At 66.8% G+C, this 17,074-nt stretch overlaps 1 protein-coding gene across 1 annotated transcript; it reads left to right on the top strand.

The window, feature by feature from the left end:
- The first annotated feature begins 927 nt into the window (after positions 1-927).
- RBBP8NL (RBBP8 N-terminal like) lies at positions 928-15,852 on the top strand. The gene is made up of 14 exons (XM_086702656.1): positions 928-1,097; positions 6,500-6,646; positions 7,427-7,469; positions 7,999-8,094; positions 8,380-8,492; positions 9,109-9,181; positions 9,574-9,704; positions 9,851-9,933; positions 10,150-10,316; positions 10,704-11,388; positions 11,640-11,766; positions 12,241-12,311; positions 12,697-12,826; positions 14,463-15,852. Exons 2-14 carry the CDS (start codon positions 6,586-6,588, stop codon positions 14,591-14,593), a joined length of 1,911 nt encoding a protein of 636 aa, XP_086558782.1. The 5' UTR covers positions 928-1,097; positions 6,500-6,585; the 3' UTR covers positions 14,594-15,852.
- The last annotated feature ends 1,222 nt before the right edge of the window (positions 15,853-17,074 follow it).

The raw sequence follows: 17,074 nt of genomic DNA, 5'->3' as shown, positions 1-17,074 counted from the left end.
CCGACAGGAGGGCCGGTGGGAGGCCTTGTGCAGAGGCGTCCACAGAGCTCCAGGGTCCGTCCAGAGCCTGGGATCACCCTGGCTGACCTCCAGCCCCTTCTGAGATCCCGGGGCCCGGCCACCGCCGCCAACGGGGCCTCACCAGGGAGCAGGAAGTGCCTCCCGGGACCTCACCAGGTCTCCTGGCCTGGAGCCCGGGCCTCCTCCTCTCGCCCTGAGGTCTCCCTGGAGCGCACTCAGTGTCCCTGGGGGAGGCTGGTGCTCCTGTGGGGCCCCGAGGACGCCCGGAAGGGGTGTGGGGAGGGGAGCGTGGGGGGGACGTGTGGAGGGGGAGCGAGGGGGTGCAGGACAAGGGGTGCAGGGGGCGCGTCATGGGGCCAGCAGAGGCCGGCCTGTTTCTGCACGAGCGTGGCCACGACGTCCCAGCACAGAGAACAAACGCAGGAGAGCTCCCCACCGCAGCAGCCCCCCTCCCGGGCCCAGCCTCACCGAGAACCTCCACCTGCCCTGAGGCCCAGAGATGCCCCTGACCCGGGACACCGGCCCTCTGGGAGCGCCCACCACGCAGGGGCTCCCCAGACGCAGCAGGGACGCTTCCGACCACAGGTCTGGATCTCCGTCTCCTGACCTCTGGGAGGAACATGCCTGCGCCCACTATCCCTGCCATACAGACGGGAAACCGAGGCCGGAAAGGTCAGCCCGTGGGGAGCCAGGATGCGAGGCAAAAAAGGGACACCGCGGGCCTCTGGCCCCCACCCACCTCAGCCCCCTCCGCTCCCCTCCCCTCACGGCCCAGGCCCCTGGATTCTCCCTGTTAACTGGCCCCCTGGTAATTATGGGAAACAATCCCGGGTCTGTGTGGTTCAGCCCCGACCCGTTTTGCCACTTTCTGTTCGAAGGCAGAGCCCGTTTGGCAGCTTTGGGGCAGTCTCTGCCTCCTTGCTGCTCAGAGAACCCAGAACCTGTCCGGCGGGTTTGGCCAAAATTGTGCCTTGTTGCCCGTGCAAGTTCACACACTGCTCACTTCTGTCTCCCTCAGGTGGGGAGCGCTGGGGCTCGGCCCGAGGTCGCTGGAGGTCGCTGCAGCGAAGGACCATGTAAGTACCTGGGGACCCCAGGGTTCGCAGCTCCAACAACGGGGGAGGGAAAGGAGGGGGCTGGGGTCCCTGGGGTGCCCAGCCCCTGCTCCCTGAGCAGGAGCGGGGGGGGGGGGGGTCGGCCGGACGAGCATTAGAGGCACAGCCACCTGCCCTGGGGCCCCTGGCCGAGGGGGCAGGGGGAGGAGGCCCAGTGGGCTTCCTGGGCAGAGGGACGGGGTGCAGAGAACTCTGGGAAGTCGTCGTCTGGTGGGGATCCAGGGGCACCAGGAATGGGCCGCTGGCCGGCACCGCATCCTGGACCTGCCCCACCGCCTGGACCCCCACAGGGCAGAGGGGTGCAGCCATGGGGGTGGGGGTTGTACGCAGCGCCACCCCCCCCGGTGCAGTGCTGGGCACCCTGGGACACTCGGCGGCCCCCGAAAAGCAGCCACAAACAGGGACGCACGTCCTGCGCAGTCTCCCTTGACCAGGCCTCGGGGAGGAAGCCCGGGAAGGCGCAGCCACAGAGGGCCAGCCCATCCTCCAGGAGTCAGGTTGCAGGGCCCGCTGTTACCTGAGCCGCAAAGCAAAACCTCAGCCCGCCAAGCAAGCGCACACCTGCCTTGTTCCCCTGAGCGTGCATGCGTGCGTGTGTGCACACGTGGGGTACGAGGCTACACGGACCTGTGTGCGTGCGTCGGCGCGTGCGGCTCTCCCCGGGCCCGTGCAGGGCTGCGTGTGCGGCCAGGTGGGTGACTGAGGGCGGCACCGCGTGCGTGGGGTTTGTGTGTCGGGGTGCACAGGAAGGCGTGTTAGGATATTGTCGGGATGCTGTCGCCTCCCTGTGTGCGTGCGGGCGTCATACACGTGTGGCACAGGTGATGTTAGAAACCACCGGGCAGTGACGCCCCTCTGGGCGTAAACTGGCCCAGGAGCTATCAGGAGACCCAGGCCGTGGGTTTGTGCCCTGGCTTTGTCCCTTGCAAGCTGGGGACCTCACTCTGAGCCTCAGCTTCCTCAACTATAAAATGGGGTTGCCACAGCTACTCCGTGGGTGAGCGTGAGACCCAATGAGTCGTTGCACGGGAAGCTCCCGACAGGTGCCCGGCGCCCAGGCTGGCCCCTGACCGCCAGCCAGCCGCCCGGTCCCCGGAGCGCCCACCACACCCGAGGAGACCCGACAGCCTGAGGTGGCACGGCCTCTGGTGCCTCCGGGAGCCCAGGTCAAGATACATGCTCACCGTCTGTGTCAGGGACAGGGACACGGAGGCACAGCCAGGCGGGAGACTTGGCCAAAGTTGCCACGGAAGAGGCTTTGCCCGTCACCACCGAGGCCCCCCAGAGAGGGTGGATGGAGACACTGCAGCCTCTTATGCGCTCTGAGGCTCAGCCCTGAGTCTGCAGACCCGGACGCCCAGCACCTTCTCGGAAGGTCATGGGGCTCCCGTGTGTGTGTAGCCGGCCCTCTCCCGGGGCCTTGGCACTCTCTTCTGTGCGAGGGGGCCGGATGGCACCTCCCCTGGACACGGCCACCAAGACCCAAGGGACCCGAAGCGTCCACACACTGGACAGCTGTCCAAGGATGCAGGTGTGCACCTGGCGGAGTCTGAGGCCTCTCCCCTGAACTTGGGGCCGGGGGATCCTGCCCTCTCGCGAAGGGTCTTTGTGGCAGTGGGATGCGTGCTTGTCTGAGAGAGGAGGCGCCCCCGTACGTGGCACTATCAGCCACCTGGGGGCCACGTGAGGGAGGTGCTGGTGGAGGGACAGCGGGCAGTGGACACAGGGTGTCCGTCCGCACTCAGCTGAGCACTCCACTGCCAGGTCCTCGGCTGGACGCGCATTGCCTGGACACGCGTCCTCTGGAAGGTGTCACCTGGACAGCTGTCCCTAGATAGATAGAAAGGAGCCTGCTCCTTCCGGGGGCTCAGCCCCAGCAGAGACCTTCCAGCACAGGCGTCCAGAGTGTCCACGGGCCCCGAGGAGCAGAGCTCAGGCCTCTGTCCCCACCGCACCCCGGCCAGCAACTCAGGCCACCCCCTCCTGTGCACAGGCCGCCCGGGCCCAGAGACCGGGGCCCAGCCCCCCACCTGCGGGCACTCCCGGCAAAACGCGGAGCAGCTGCTGGGGAGAGCTGGCTCCAGGCAGGTGGGGACCACCTGCCTCCACCTCCCGCCCCTTCCTTAGACCCTCCCCCCTCCAGGAGAGTGGAGGCCGGGACAGGGTCTACTCCAGAAGATCGAGTCTGTCCACTCTGCCTTAGCCAGATGTGCTGTCACCTGCCCCCCCGGGGAGGTCACACAATCCCTGCAACACTGTCACCCATGAGCTGGATGGCTCTGGGCCTCTCCAGGAGAGGGGAGGAGATGAGAGGGGAGGGGAGGGGAGGCGAGGGGAGGGGAGGGGAGGGGAGGGGAGGGGAGGGGAGGGGAGGAGATGAGAGGGGAGGGGAGGAGAGGAGGAGGGGAGGGGAGGGGAGGGGAGGGGAGGAGATGAGAGGGGAGGGGAGGGGAGGAGATGAGAGGGGAGGGGAGGGGAGGGGAGGCGAGGGGAGGGGAGGGGAGGGGAGGAGAGGGTGAGAGGGGAGGGGAGGGGAGGAGATGAGAGGGGAGGGGAGGGGAGGAGATGAGAGGGGAGGGGAGGGGAGGGGAGGCGAGGGGAGGGGAGGGGAGGGGAGGGGAGGGGAGGGGAGGGGGAAGCCTCCGCATGATGCACCCCTTCCAGCTCCGTTTCCAGCCACTAGGACATCCTGCCCTGTGTCGCTGCTATGCCCTGCCCCGCGTGCAAGAGACCATCTCCTCCCATCAGGTGGGGCCTGAGGGGCCCTGAGGTGGGGGGAACGGGGTCCACCGGCCCTGCGTCGTCACCCTGGTGCGTCGTGGGGACCCTGGCCCACCTCCCGCTCAGGCTCAGGGTGCAGGGCTGCTCCCAGGCCTATGGGCACCAGAGGCTCCCTCGGGCAGCTCCCTGTGGACCAGGCGCGGGCCTGTCTGGCAGGTCTGGGTGGAATTTCAAGCACCGCGACTCAGCCCCTGCCTGGCGCTCCTCGCCCAGCCTCGCGACGAGGCCTGAGTCTGCAGAGGGCCTGCTCACTGTGTGGCTCCGGGGGCCCTGCTGCACGATTTAAAGCCCCCCAGCCAGCACTGCGGGGCCACAGGGGAACGAGCCAGCGGTGTGTGCGGGGCAGGGCACAGCATCCACGGACCCCGGAGCCGGTTCAAACCCCAGCTCCGCTTCCTCCGGGTGGCTGGGGAGCATGACATGATCTCTTTGGGCCTCGGTTTCCCCCTTTGGACAGCAGGCCGGGACTGCATTAATGCCTCGCTCGAGCACTGGCCTCTCCCGGCCCCTAGAATCTCAGGTCTTGTCTCCTAACCTCACCAGGTTAGCTCCAGCCCCCAGCCTCGAGGTGGGGCCCCTCCTAAACTCTTGTCATCTGCACTCAACACGCAGCCACCGAGCAGCCACCCCCGTGCCCCTGGCCATCACTTGGGGGTGGCCCAGAGCCCAGGCGGGCCCTCAGAACAAGCTAAGGGGTCCCAGCATCCCAGCACCTGCGGCCAGCCCTGTTCAGTGGGTTCCCACAGCCAGTGCAGGCCAGCGGATGTCACCACGTCCACCGGCCGAGTCCTCCTGGTGCTTTGATGCTTGACCTCAGGTCCAAAGAGGCTGCTGAGAGCCACACTCCACGGTCCAGTCTCCCTCAGGCAGCTTCAGAAGCCTCCGGCTGGCCCCGACCCCTGGGTTCTCTTGGGGTCACAGTCAAGGACACTCCTGGGTTCCACCCCCAACTCCAAGAGCTCAGAGCATCATGCCTCTTCTGTGCTCTGTGAGCAAGAATCGCCAGTCGGGCCGGCCTTCCGGTCCGGCTCCCATCATGCGGTGGCACAGCATGACGGCCCCTGGGGGCAGCCGCCACCCCTCCCAGCAGGGACACTGGCAGTGGCACTTGGGGGTTCCCAGCGGGGGGCTGTTCGGTGGGTGTTGCTGCAAACACTCGTGTGCATATCGTCAGCGCAAACGGGATGAGACGGCGCTCCCTTGGGCCGCCAGGGCAAGGACTCGGGCACAGCCTGGTGTGATGGGGCCACGGGCAGCTTTGAGCGGAGGCTTCGAGGGCCTCGAAGGGCCCAGTGCTGTGCAGAGAGTGTGTCCTCATGGGAAGGGGGGTGACTTGGGCCCCCGTGGGCATAGCAGGAGAGGGAAGGTGGGGTCTGGGTGGATGTAGGAGGCCGACAGGCGGCTGTGGGATGCCAGCAGGAGACGGGCCAGGAGCACCAGGAGCTCAGCCACCTGCTTGCGGGGTCCAACGGACCCCAGGGCTCCTTGGGCTGAAGCCCAGAAGAGGCCACCTCCCCTGGCCTGGAGGTGAGATCCAGAGGAAGAGGGTGGGGTCCGGCCCCAGGTGCACCTGGGAAGAGTCTGTTCCTTTGGAAGAGTCCGTCCGGCGGGGCCTCGTCCGTCCCGCGGGGCTGGCAGCAGCCTGGGTAAACACAGGCCAGAGTCCAGATGACCATCCACAATTACTCGGGGCGAACTCAGGGAGAAGGGGCGCTGGGGCATCAGCACCCCTTAATACATGCACACACAGCATGGCACACACACATACAGGCACACACCACACGTGCAGTACTTGTGCACAGTACACGCACATACACGTACACACATACCACACGTGCAGTGCGCACACCACACGCACACACAGGGCGTTCACGGCGCCCCGCCTGGCCCAGGACGGAGTGCAGCCTGAACGCTTGGCAGCCCAGAGCAGAGGTCTGGGTCGGAGGCCCGCACTCGCTCCAGCAACTGGCAGTGCCCCCTCCTCTCAGAGAAGCACCTGGAAGAGAGACCTTCCCAGAAGGGCTCTGCATGTTGCAACCAGCTCACGGGTTAACAGAGCATGTAATGGGTGCCGGGAGCCACTGCAGACCAGGCCTGGCCCAGCCTCCTGAGCTGTGGCCCAGCCTCCCGGGCCCGGGACCAATCTGTGGCCACAAGGGCAGTGGCAGGCAAGGGGAGGTGGGGGGTGGCACGGGGACCCACGGCCCTGTGAGCCCACTCCTCTCAGCTGCCCGCCCGCCAGAGACCTCTGCAGGCTGCCCAGGGCCCAGAAAGGCCTGGAAGGGAGAGAGGGCAAGGGCATCCAGGCCCCAGCCCCCGGGGCCCCTCAATTCTGATCTCAGGCAGTGGACCCTCAAGGTGTGCACGGCCCAACCAAGTACCTCTGAGGACCTGTGAGGAGGAGGGGGTGGGGCCAGCAGTCAGTGGGATTCCTGCCCCCTCCCCAGGACCCTGTGGCCTCTCAGTACGGGGCCCGCTTCCCTGGGCAGATGAGGCTGGTGTGTGTGTTTCTGCAGATCTGCGCCTGCATACACAGACCCTTCCCCAGCCAGAGTGACCTCTCCCCACGCCTTCCTCTACAGGCTGGGGACAGAGGGCCGGTAGAGGCCAGGGGGCCATTTCCTGTACCCTGAGCACAGAGGGGCCTGGGCCAGAGCCCTCGGGAGCCATGGAGAGCTTCATGGAGTCACTGAACAGGCTGAAGGACGTCCATGAGAACGAGGTCCGGGGTGAGTGCCACGGGGGGCGGGTGTCCACAGCCCTCACCTGGGCCAGGTCGGGGTGCTCCTCCACAAACCTCCAAATCTTGCCAGACCTGGGGGCCCTGCCTTCCAGGCCCAGATGGGGAGTCCTGACCCAGAGCCCAGAGGAGGCAGGCGCCCAGCCTCAGATCAGCATCCCTGAGTGTGGCCCTGCAAGGTGTTCTCCCAAAGGGTCAGCCGACAGCAGAGCAGAAATAAAAAGCCAGGCCTCCAACAGAAAGCCAGACGCTTGGGTTGAGATGAGCCCCTCACCCAGGGCGGGGCAGGGGTGCCCACCTCCAGGGATGGATGGAGGCCCATCAAGAGCATTCCAGGGTTTAGAGCTGAAATCCTGCTCCCCGACAGGACCCCCGAGGCCAAGATCTGCTCCAGCCCACAGGCCTGTCCACTCCACCCCCCATCACGGGGCTGGGGCCAGCGTACTCCCCTCACTCTCGGCCGGCCCACAGCCCTCACACACCACCCTGAGGGCCCGAGGGGCCCGGATCTCTTCCCCGGTGACCTGGAGAGGTGGGGACTGCGTGGGCCCAAGTCAGACTCCAGCCCAGTGGCAAGGGCTTCCCCAGAGAGCGTGTTTTATTTCCACACTGGCTGTGCCCCCAGGAAACACCCCTCAAGGACTCGGCCCGGTGGGATGGCCTTGGGGAATCAGTGAGGGGGTCCAGGCAGGCGGCGGGGGTCCACAGAGGGCCCTGCCTGACAGCCAGGGACAGGGGGTGACCCCCACCCCTTTCCTGGCTCCCCTAGGTCTGCAGAATAAACTCCTGGAGCTGAACTCCGAGAGATGCCGGTGAGTCAGGACAGACCCTGGCCCGGTGGGAAACCAGTGGGAAACACAATGACCACAGTCCAGGGCGCTAACACTGCCCCCATCCAGCGATGCAGAAGGGGAAACGGAGGCTCGGGGCTGGGGGCGGGGCTGAGTCACCGGCTTCGAGTAGCTGCTGCAGCCAGGACTGGAACCTCCAAGCCCCACCGAGCGGACAGGGGCCCTCCGGTGGGGGGGGCAAGCCGTATCCGCTCGGGGCACCCAGGGCACCAATAGTGAGACCCCCAGGGCCCGCGGGGCAGGTTTTCACATCGCCACTTCACAGACGGCCGCACTTCTGTGCCACCGCCAGCAGCGCGTGGACGCGGCCGGTCACCAAGGTGGCCACGAACGCTCGCGTTTGGGCCGCTGGGCCAGCACCGCCCTCGTAAGGCCGGGCCCTACTAGCGTTCCCGGCAGGTGCACCCCGCAGGACCCGGCCCGGGACTCACCCCGGCAGGAGGGGCCTCCCGGGCAGAGCAGAACCCGCGCCTCGGCTCGCCCCCCACAGGGACGCCCAGAGGGTGGAAGAGCTCTGCACCAAGAACCATCAGCTCAGGGAGCAGCAGAAGGCGCTGAAGGAGAACGTGCGGGTGCTGGAGAACAGGTGAGTGGACAGGGGTGGGGCGGGAGGGCAAGCGGACCGCCGGGAGGCCTCGCGCTCTGGGGGACTGAGCCAGGCGGTGCCGCCCGAGCCCTGAGCAAGAGGCACTTCCGCGGCTCCTTCTCACGCTCGGCAGAACAGGGAAGGCTTAGCCCACGTGCCGGGCCTTCCGCAGTCAGGGGAAGGCAGGGCCGCGTCCCCGGAGCAGGGCAACGAGGGCCCCAGCCCCCTCTGGGGGCCCCGGTCTCCGTCCTGAGAGCGGCCTCTTGCCCCCGCCCCACACCGCAGGCTGCGAGCTGGCCTGTGCGACCGCTGCATGGTCACCCAGGAGCTGGCCAGGAAGAAGCAGCAGGAGTTCGAGAACTCGCTCCTCCAGAACCTGCAGCACGCCGTCCTCCTCAGTGAGCCCCGCCCCTGTCACCCTGCACCTTGCTGTGCCCCACCCCGTCCTCCTCAGGGAGCCCTGGCCCGTTACCCTGCACCTCTCTGTCGCCCCCCTCCAGGGGGGTCCAGGGACCCCCCAGGACCTGCTCGGCCTGACATGGGGGTCTCGGGGAAACAGACAGTGATACAAAAAAGCCCCAGCGGGCCCCGGCATGTCCCTCACTGGTCAGTCACCTGGGCTGGGGGTGCCCCCGACCTCGGGACGCAACCCCTCCTTCCTGTGATGAGGACAGTCCCACAGAGTCCGGAGCCCCCACCTGCCAATGAGGAGGACAAGCCGCCTGTCCCCCAGGGGGCGCCCCAGGGACAAGCTTCGTTGCGGGGGGCGGGAGGGGGGGTCCCCAGCACTTTTGACGGCCTCCACAGCCTGGTGCTGTTTACTCAGTAGCGTGCAACCACGCACTCACACAGCAAGCACTTACGGGGCGCCTGTGGGCTGCCAGACCCCGGGCCGAGTGCTGGAGTCACAGCTGGGAGACAGGCCAAGGAGGGGGACTTCCCTGGTGTTGTGGGGACCCTGCCTCTGCCCTGCCTCTCCTCCCCCAGTTCTTCACCGATAAACGCATTTTGCAGCCAACGAGTTGAACCGGCTGCAGGGGGAAAACGAGACGTTGAAGGAGGAGATAAAGCGGCTTCGGGGCCCACGGTGAGTGGGGGAGGTGAGCACCCACACTCCCCAACCCCCCCATGGGAGGCCCCCGCCACTGGTGCAGAGAGGAGGGCACAGGACCCCGGGGGGTCCCCACAGGCCATCCCCACGGCACAGACTTCTAACCTCTCACAGTCCAACAAGTGGGGGCCTGGGGGACACCCTAGAAACTGAGCTGGGTCCCCAACACCCGCGGCAGCCATCAAGGTCTTAGCCCTGCGGAGCCACGGACGGCGGAGTCTCAGGCAATGTCAAGAGTGAGGGCTTTCCTGGCCACCTGAGCGTCCCCGCAGGGGTGGCTTGTCCCCCAGGAGGGTGCGCCCTGGCCTTCCTGGTCCTGGCACCGCCCTTGCTCACCCTCCCTGTCTTTGCCTCCCCTCCGGAGTCAGGCTCAAGCCCCAATACAGGGAGGGCGCCTCAGACCCCCCCTCGCCCCTACTACTCCCCTCCCCGGGCGCTCGGAAGGCCGCCATCGAGAAGACATCGGGAGGCCACGAGGAGGCCGAGGACGACCATCCAGGTGGGAGTCCCCAGAGGGGAGGTGCTGTGAGGGACAAGAGGCCAGAAAGTTGGGCACCACTGGGGAGCCCTCTGGCCGGAGGACGGAGCTGCCCACCCCTCTGAGTGCCTCCTAACCGGCCCTGCCCACTGCTTCTCCTCCCACAGAAAAGTCCACGGGGTACAGGACGCCTCCAGTAGCCAAAATCTCCCCAAGCGTCAGCCTGCCCGAGACGCGGGCCCCAGACACGGTGAGCACGAAGGCCCCCGAGCCTGCTCCCTCTTCCAGGCAGCCCCAGGCTCTGTGCCGGGCACGGCGCCCAGCCGCACGCGGCAGGTGGGCCAGCCAGGGACTGCCGGGTGGAGGCGAGGCTCAGAGCGGGCGGCTAACTTGCCCAAAGTCACAGAGAACAAGGGCAGAGGCTGGCAGCCGCCCCCGCCCAGGCTGACGCGTCCACCCGGCGCAGAGCCCCCAGCGGATCTCCAACCAGCTGCACGGGACCATTGCCGTGGTGCGGCCTGGGTCCCAGGCATGCTCCGCCGACCGGGGCTCCACCAACGGGACACCCGCACTGCCGCTCACCGGGAGCAGCCCCCCCAGCCCACCCAACGAGCACAGCCTCCCCCTGGACAGGTGAGGCCCTGCCCGCCACCGCCACCCCAGCAGAGCGCCCGGTCTCCAAATCTGGTCCCGCTTTTCAGGAGGCGGCCAGGGCAAGGGGAGGGGGGTGTGGGGGTAGCAGATGGGGACTGAGCCGCGGGAACCCTCTCGGAAGTGGTCTAAGACCGACCATCCTCAGTGTGTGAGAGCATCGTGTGGTCGGGACACAGGGGCTGGGGCCGGAGCAGGCAGCTAAGGCCGGGAAGAGAGAAAGATCTCCGTGTGCAGCTCCTTCCTCAGAGCCCCGGGCCCCAGGTCACTTCTGGCCCCTCCACGACCGTGCGCGCGGGCCTGCCCTGCGAGCTGGGGCAGCTGGGCTGTGAAATGGGGGCTAACCCAGGGCTTCTCCTCTCCCTGCAGCTTTCTGCGGGCCGCCCGGCACCCGGTCACGACCTACGAGTCCCTGAAGCGCTCCCTCCGGGCTGACCGCCTCTGCCTCCTGAACCGCCACCTGGCCCTGCACCTTCAGAGCCCCCACGGCGGCCCCCAAGTCCCCGCCTCAGCCCCCAGCGGCCCCCGGACCCAGGGCCTGAAGGCTGGAGAGGCAGAGGCCTGGGAGGAGCCCATGGGCCCGCTGGGCCTCCCGGGGGGCCCAGTGGACATGCGACACCCTCGGCTGGAGGGACAGCAGCTGCGGGCGCAGGGGCGGATGGGCGGTGCCAGGCTGAGGGGCCCGGCCCCGCCGGGGGGCACCCCACCCTCCCCACCAGTCAGCTCTGACTCAGAAGGCCCCCAGGGCAAGGCAGCCCTGTGCGGAGGGGGACACACACAGCCCACCGGCCCAGGTAGCCCCAGGGGAAAGGAAGCCACAGCCACACAGGACTATGTCCCAGACAAGCCCCTGGACCTCTCGGAGCGCGGCCGGGGCCGGGATGCCCCCAAGCCTCCTGACCAGCCGGGGTCACTCAGCCCCCCAGCTGCCCACACTCCCAGCCCAGAGCCGCCCCACGGAGCGGAGCCTCCTGCCCAGCCTGTACCCTGGGGACTCAGCAATGGCACCAAGGGAGCCAGAGCTCCAGAGGCAGAAGGACCCCCAAGTCCTGCGGTAAGGGGCCCACCCCTGTTCTCGGCTTCCACGCGCCTCCAACCCAGGCCCGGCATCCAGCCAGGCCCAGGCCGTGCTCCCCCCTCTTTCCGTCAGGTCGGTCCCCAGTGGCACAGCCTGGCTGCCTGATTCACGCTTAGAGGCGATGCTACCCTCCAGCTGCCGTCAGCCAGAGCCTGCTGGGCTGTGCCCAAGGCTGGGCTGGGGGCAGGGCTCAGATGAACTCAGCTGCTTCCTCGCTTCCCCCCCAGGATCCCTCCCAAGCTCTTCCAGGGCCCCACCCCAACGTGCCCTCTCCAAGCGGGACGGGAGATGAAGCTAGGGGGAGACCAAAACCTCCCCCCCACCCACACGGGCCCGATGCTGATGGCCACCCAGGTAGGATGAGTGCCTGGGGTCAGGAGCACCTGGGCGCGGTAGTGGGACGGGAGGGGCCGTGGTCAGTGGCCGCCGAGGAAGCCCGTCCTAGGGCCCAGCTCAGCCCCCTGGACCTGCTCTGCCAAACCCTGGGTCTAGGGCTTGGCACCCCAGCTGCAGTCCCAGAAAAGAGTTGGGGGCCCAGGGCAGGCACATCTCTGATCATAGGCAGTGAAGGGAAGACCATCCTAGCAATTAGGGCTGCAGGGCAGTTTCCAAGCTCCCCGTCACACAGCTACCAAGCCTGGGGATAGCCCAGCAGGTGGGGCCGCGGCAGAGGGTCCCGGAGACGCTGGGAAGGTTACTCGGCCCCTCGGTGCCTCAGTGTCCTCGTCTGCAGTTGCCACTCTTAGTCTGGCCTGCTAGAAAGGCCTGTGCATCCGCTAGACTCCAGGGCCCCCCACCCCGGCCTGACCCACACCCTGCGTCCTGCAGAGCTCAGCAAGGCCCAAGTGCAGTGGCTGGAGTCGGACGACCTGGACGAGTCAGACACCTCGGACGATGAGGTGAGGTGGATCCCCAGCCGCACGCTCCGTGGGGCGGGGCCGCTGAGCCGCCTGGGCTGCCCCAGGCTCGGGGGAGGGCCCTCGTCCTGACCACACCCCCAGGCCCTCAGGTGCGCCCAGGCTCGGGGGAGGGCCCTCGTCCTGACCACACCCCCAGGCCCTCAGGTGCGCCCAGGCTCGGGGGAGGGCCCTCGTCCTGACCACACCCCCAGGCCCTCAGGTGCGCCCAGGCTCGGGGGAGGGCCCTCGTCCTGACCACACCCCCAGGCCCTCAGGTGCGCCCAGGCTCGGGGGAGGGCCCTCGTCCTGACCACACCCCCAGGCCCTCAGGTGCACCCAGGATCGGGGGAGGGCCCTCGTCCTGACCACACCCCCACACCCCTAGGTGGGCCGGAGCTGCGAGGTGGGGGCCAAGCCGAGCACACCGCGGGAGGGGCCCAGGTGCTTCTGCACCAAGGAGCGCGGGCAGAGCCTGCAGCAGAAGAGGAAGCGAGCCGCGGGCCCCTGGTGCAGAGGTACCGCGGGGACCGGGCCGTCGGGACGGGGTGGGGGGCAGCCGAAGCACAGCGCCCCCATCCCACCTTTGTGGCCGCTCAGAACAGAAACCAGCCCTGGCACCTCCCCCTGGCACAGGCCCCTTTGAGCAGGGACCCAGGTCAGGACAGTGTGGATCCTGGCTCTTCTCGGCCTCACTGTCCCGCCTGAGCCAGTCCCGTCACCCCGAACCTCAGTTTCCCCCCAGAACCGGCAGTTGTTGGGGGGGGGGGGTGTGGCAGTAGCAGAGTGAGTGTGAGACTTCCGTGGGATAAGGCTGAGGACAGTTGTTATCACCGTCTTTGGCATCAGGGCGAAGGGGCTTCCTGGGCCACAGCAGCCCCCAAGCCCGGTGGCCCGGAAGTCCTGCTCCTCTCCTGGCCCCTCATGGCGGGGGTCTCCCGGACCCTCCTGTCCACCTTCAGAGAGGGGCATCACAGAGGGTGCGGGCCTCTGGGTGCGGAGTGTGTCTGTTCCCACTGAGGCGGTGGGGGCTGCTGGAATGTTTGCCGGGGGCGGTGCTGGGGGCCCCTCCCAGGAGAGCGCCGGAGCCGGCCGGAGGGTATCAGAATGACCTTTCACTTCCTGCTCGGGCCACAAAGGCAGCTGGGCTGAGAGCCTGTGAAAGCCTGAGCTAATAACACAGGCCGCCCTGGTGTTTGTGCAAGCAGACCGGCAGTAGGCAGGCTGGGCTGTGGCGGCCACAATGTGCCATTGTTGCCTGGAAAGTGACAGTGGCCTGTGTTTGCTCGGGCGAGCCATGGAGGAGGCCAGCACACCTGTCATATTCCAAGGCACTTCCTGCTCGGCATATTCGGAGACTGTCCTGGTGGCCACAGTCCACAGGGGTTCTTGGGTATCCACCGCGCCCTCCGCTCTGAGCCAAGTCCCATCCCCGGTCTCCTCCCTGGGCGAACCCAGGGGCTCCCAAGCCGACACCCACCCAAACCCTGCAACGCACACACTGCCCGTCAGCGAGAACGGCGGCGTCGCCCAGCTTGTGGCGGGCACCGCTTGGCTCCAGGGGCAGCGCCCTTGGGTCCCGTGCCCACGCGGAGGTTCAAGGTGGCAGATGGAATCGACTGCCTGGGGGCCTCACCACCCCGCCCAGTGACGGGGCATCACTGTTGCACAGGTGGGAAAACCAAGACCCCCAAGAGTTAATCTGCCCAAGGCCACAGGGCTGGTACGTGGGGCCAGGATTCCAACGTGGCCTATCCAACCCAGAGCCCTCGTTCCCTTAGGGCCCAGCATCTTGGCAGGACCTACCTGCGAGGGTCCCGAGGAGAGACCAACTGCGCCCTAGGCCCATGGAGGCACCCCACCAGTGTCTCGGGGATTCTGAGAGCATTTCCCGAGAAGCAGGATTTCTCTAGAAGGTCCTGGGCCTTCAGCAAGGCATCGAGGCACTGGGGCCAAATGGTCTTGAGTCACACGCCTGGGGGGAGAGCCCGCCCTCCAATCAGACCAGCCCCGCGCCGGTGTCTGGTGCCTCCAGGAACGCATCAGCTCCCCTTGCCCAAACGCTGCCCACAGGGCCCTGGGCAAGAAGCCAGCATCACTGCGAGGGGGACACAGACTGCTGCCTGCCGCCTAACCTCGGTCTACTCTCCACAGCCTCCAAGAAGCCACCCCCAGGGAGAAGGAATCCGGGGGAGCCCCTGACAGCACATGAGGGGTCCGGGAGCCCAAGGGACCCTGAGGACGGCAGCCCCCCACCAAGCAACGGCAGCTGGGAGGAGACTTAGCTGCTCCCGGGGGCACCACACCCAACTGACAGCCCAGCACAGGGCAGGAGGGGACCGGGACCTGGACCATCTCCACAGGGGCTGGAAAGGCCAAGAGGGGGTCTTTGGCTGGCCACTTGCACCCCTCCATCTCCACCCATCTCAGAAATGACCAGCTAGTCCTGGCGCTCGACCCTCACCCCAGCATCTGCTCCTTTGGGGGGCAGTAGGGTTCTCAGAGGCAGGGGAGGTAGGGGTGACTCAGACTCCGGCCCAGCGCAGTCCCCACCCCTGCTGCACGTAGGCAACCCTTCCTGGGCAGTGCCCCCACTTCTGACGGTCTCAGACTCCACTGGCATCCCTGACCCCCAGGGCCCTGCGCGCCCGGCCACCCCCTCCCTGACTGGGCGGAGTGCGAGTGGTGGTCTCGGGCGCCCCCTTGTGGAAGCCTGCAAACGTGCCGGCAGTCAGGGTGTCGGGAGGCCAGCGGGCGGCAGTGGGCGCCCCACTGGAGAGGGTAACCAAGAACAAAGGTGTAAGGGATGGCATGTGCCGCTGGCTGAGTCAGGGGGTCAGCTGGGTCTCCAACTGCCTGGGCTCTTGAATGCATCCAGGCCTGGGAACAAAACCAGCCCCGTTTGCAGAGGGTACAGGGACCAGGGCAAACTCTGGGGAGGGCTGCAGGGAACAGAACAGAAAATGTGCCCCAGCCCCCACACAGAGTACCCTCCTCACTGACCGACTACTCCTGTGTCCCCAAACCACACCTGCAGGACCCCAGGGCGGCTGGGCCAGGATTGCACCCTTAGCCCTCAGGGGTACCCTGCTCCTTCAGCCATTGTCACTTTCGGAGGGTGTGTCTCAGTACCCTCTGGGGGAGGAGCTTAAACAGGCTCCCAGGCCCCATCCCAGACCCACTGAACTGGGGTCTTGGGAGCAGGCCTGCACGCGAAGTCTGAGAAGTTTGAGAGCTGCTCATTCTGGGCAAAGGCAGGATACAGGGCAATGGCTGGGCCGGGTAAGGCCTGCGACAAATTGAGGGTGCAGGTCTGACAACGGGGGCACCACTCCCCCTCACTCACTGGCCTTCCCGCCTGCTGGCCCCAGAGACCAGAGGGACTAAATGCCCAAGAGGGAAGCTGGGGCGGGAGGTGCACGTCTGTGTGTGTGTGTGCGTGTGTGTGCGTGTGTGCGTGTGTGTGTGTGTGTGAAAACTCCTATTGTTAAAAGTTGCTCTGATCTGTCTGACATCAAATAAAAGCTGTGTGCAGACAAGCATGGATGGGGCTGGGGAGCAAAAGATAACAGTCCTCCATCGCTCCGCCCCCCCATCACCCCCTTCTCATCTTCCTCGTCTGACATCAGCTCAACTGTTAGCTACCCGTTTGTCAGCTGCCCACCTGCCAGGGCCCCCCCTCTAGTACCACCTGGGCAGGACTGAGGGTCCACTCTGTGTCTAGGCACACCACTTCACAGCTCTGGTCTCACTCCTTCCAGGAGCCCCGCCAGTCACACACAGCGCCCCCACTTTACAGACAGAGGGGCTGAAGGTCGGGGAGGGTAAGCAGCTGACCCAGGGTGGCCCAGCTGGCAGGTGGCAGAGGAGGCCGAATCCGGAGCTCAGCCTCTTGGCTGCCCCAGTCGCCATGCTGCCCACTCCCCGCGCACCGGCAGGCAGCAGCAGCAGTGGGCACCACCCATGGGCACAGGGACTCCCCAAGAGGGACCTTCACAGGGCAGTTCTGCTGCCCGTGAGTGCCTGGCGGCCCGCGTTCGGTCCTCATTACACATTTGGTCAAGCCCCACTTTCTGCCTGACGGGAAACTGTCCGCTCCCTCCCAAGCACAGGAGAGGCCTTGAAGGCCAACTTGGTAGGGCATCGGGAAGAGGAAAGAGGACAGGCCGGATGCTGGGAGAGCCTACCTGTGATGGCAAATGAAAATCAGTGGGAGGGGACACGGCCACGGTGGGAGGTGGGTACGGGGACTGAAGGGGGAGTGGCCGTGCAGCAGGCCCCGGCTGGGACAGGAGACTCCCTCACTCATCCTGCCCTCACACAGAAGCGCACAGCCAGGTTGCGTCTGCCCCGCCCCGCCCCTCGCCCTCCCCAGCAGGGGCTCAGAAGATTCCCTGGATCAGGGTGTGTGCCCAGCAGCTACACGCAGAGGCACTACTGGGCCAACCCACCAGCAGGTGCCCGGATCTGCAGCAGCACTGCTGACCCCGTGCTGGGATGTCCGTCGCTGAGCCTGAGTAATCCTGACAAGTACCCTGAAGTCGTTGTCCCAGGCAGAAAGTTGGACAGAGCAGACGAGGTGGTGGCGGGACCCTGTCCCCCCGCCTCAAAGACACAGATGGGCTCCTGGGGGCTCCAGAGGGCAGTACCCGAGCACGAAGCCACCTGCTCTGAGGTCAGGGGCACCTGGGTACAGAATGGGAAAGTGAGGCCGAGGCACCACGAAGGCTCAGGTCACGTTGCTGCTGAGGGAACTGCAAGACCCT

The sequence above is a fragment of the Puma concolor genome, chromosome A3 (assembly GCF_028749965.1).
Source record: "Puma concolor isolate L17-30 chromosome A3, mPumCon1.1.hap2, whole genome shotgun sequence".
In the NCBI taxonomy this organism is placed as follows: Eukaryota; Metazoa; Chordata; class Mammalia; order Carnivora; family Felidae; genus Puma; species Puma concolor.
Note: the sequence above shows the minus strand (reverse complement) of the source record. Positions and strands in the feature narration are given on the sequence as shown.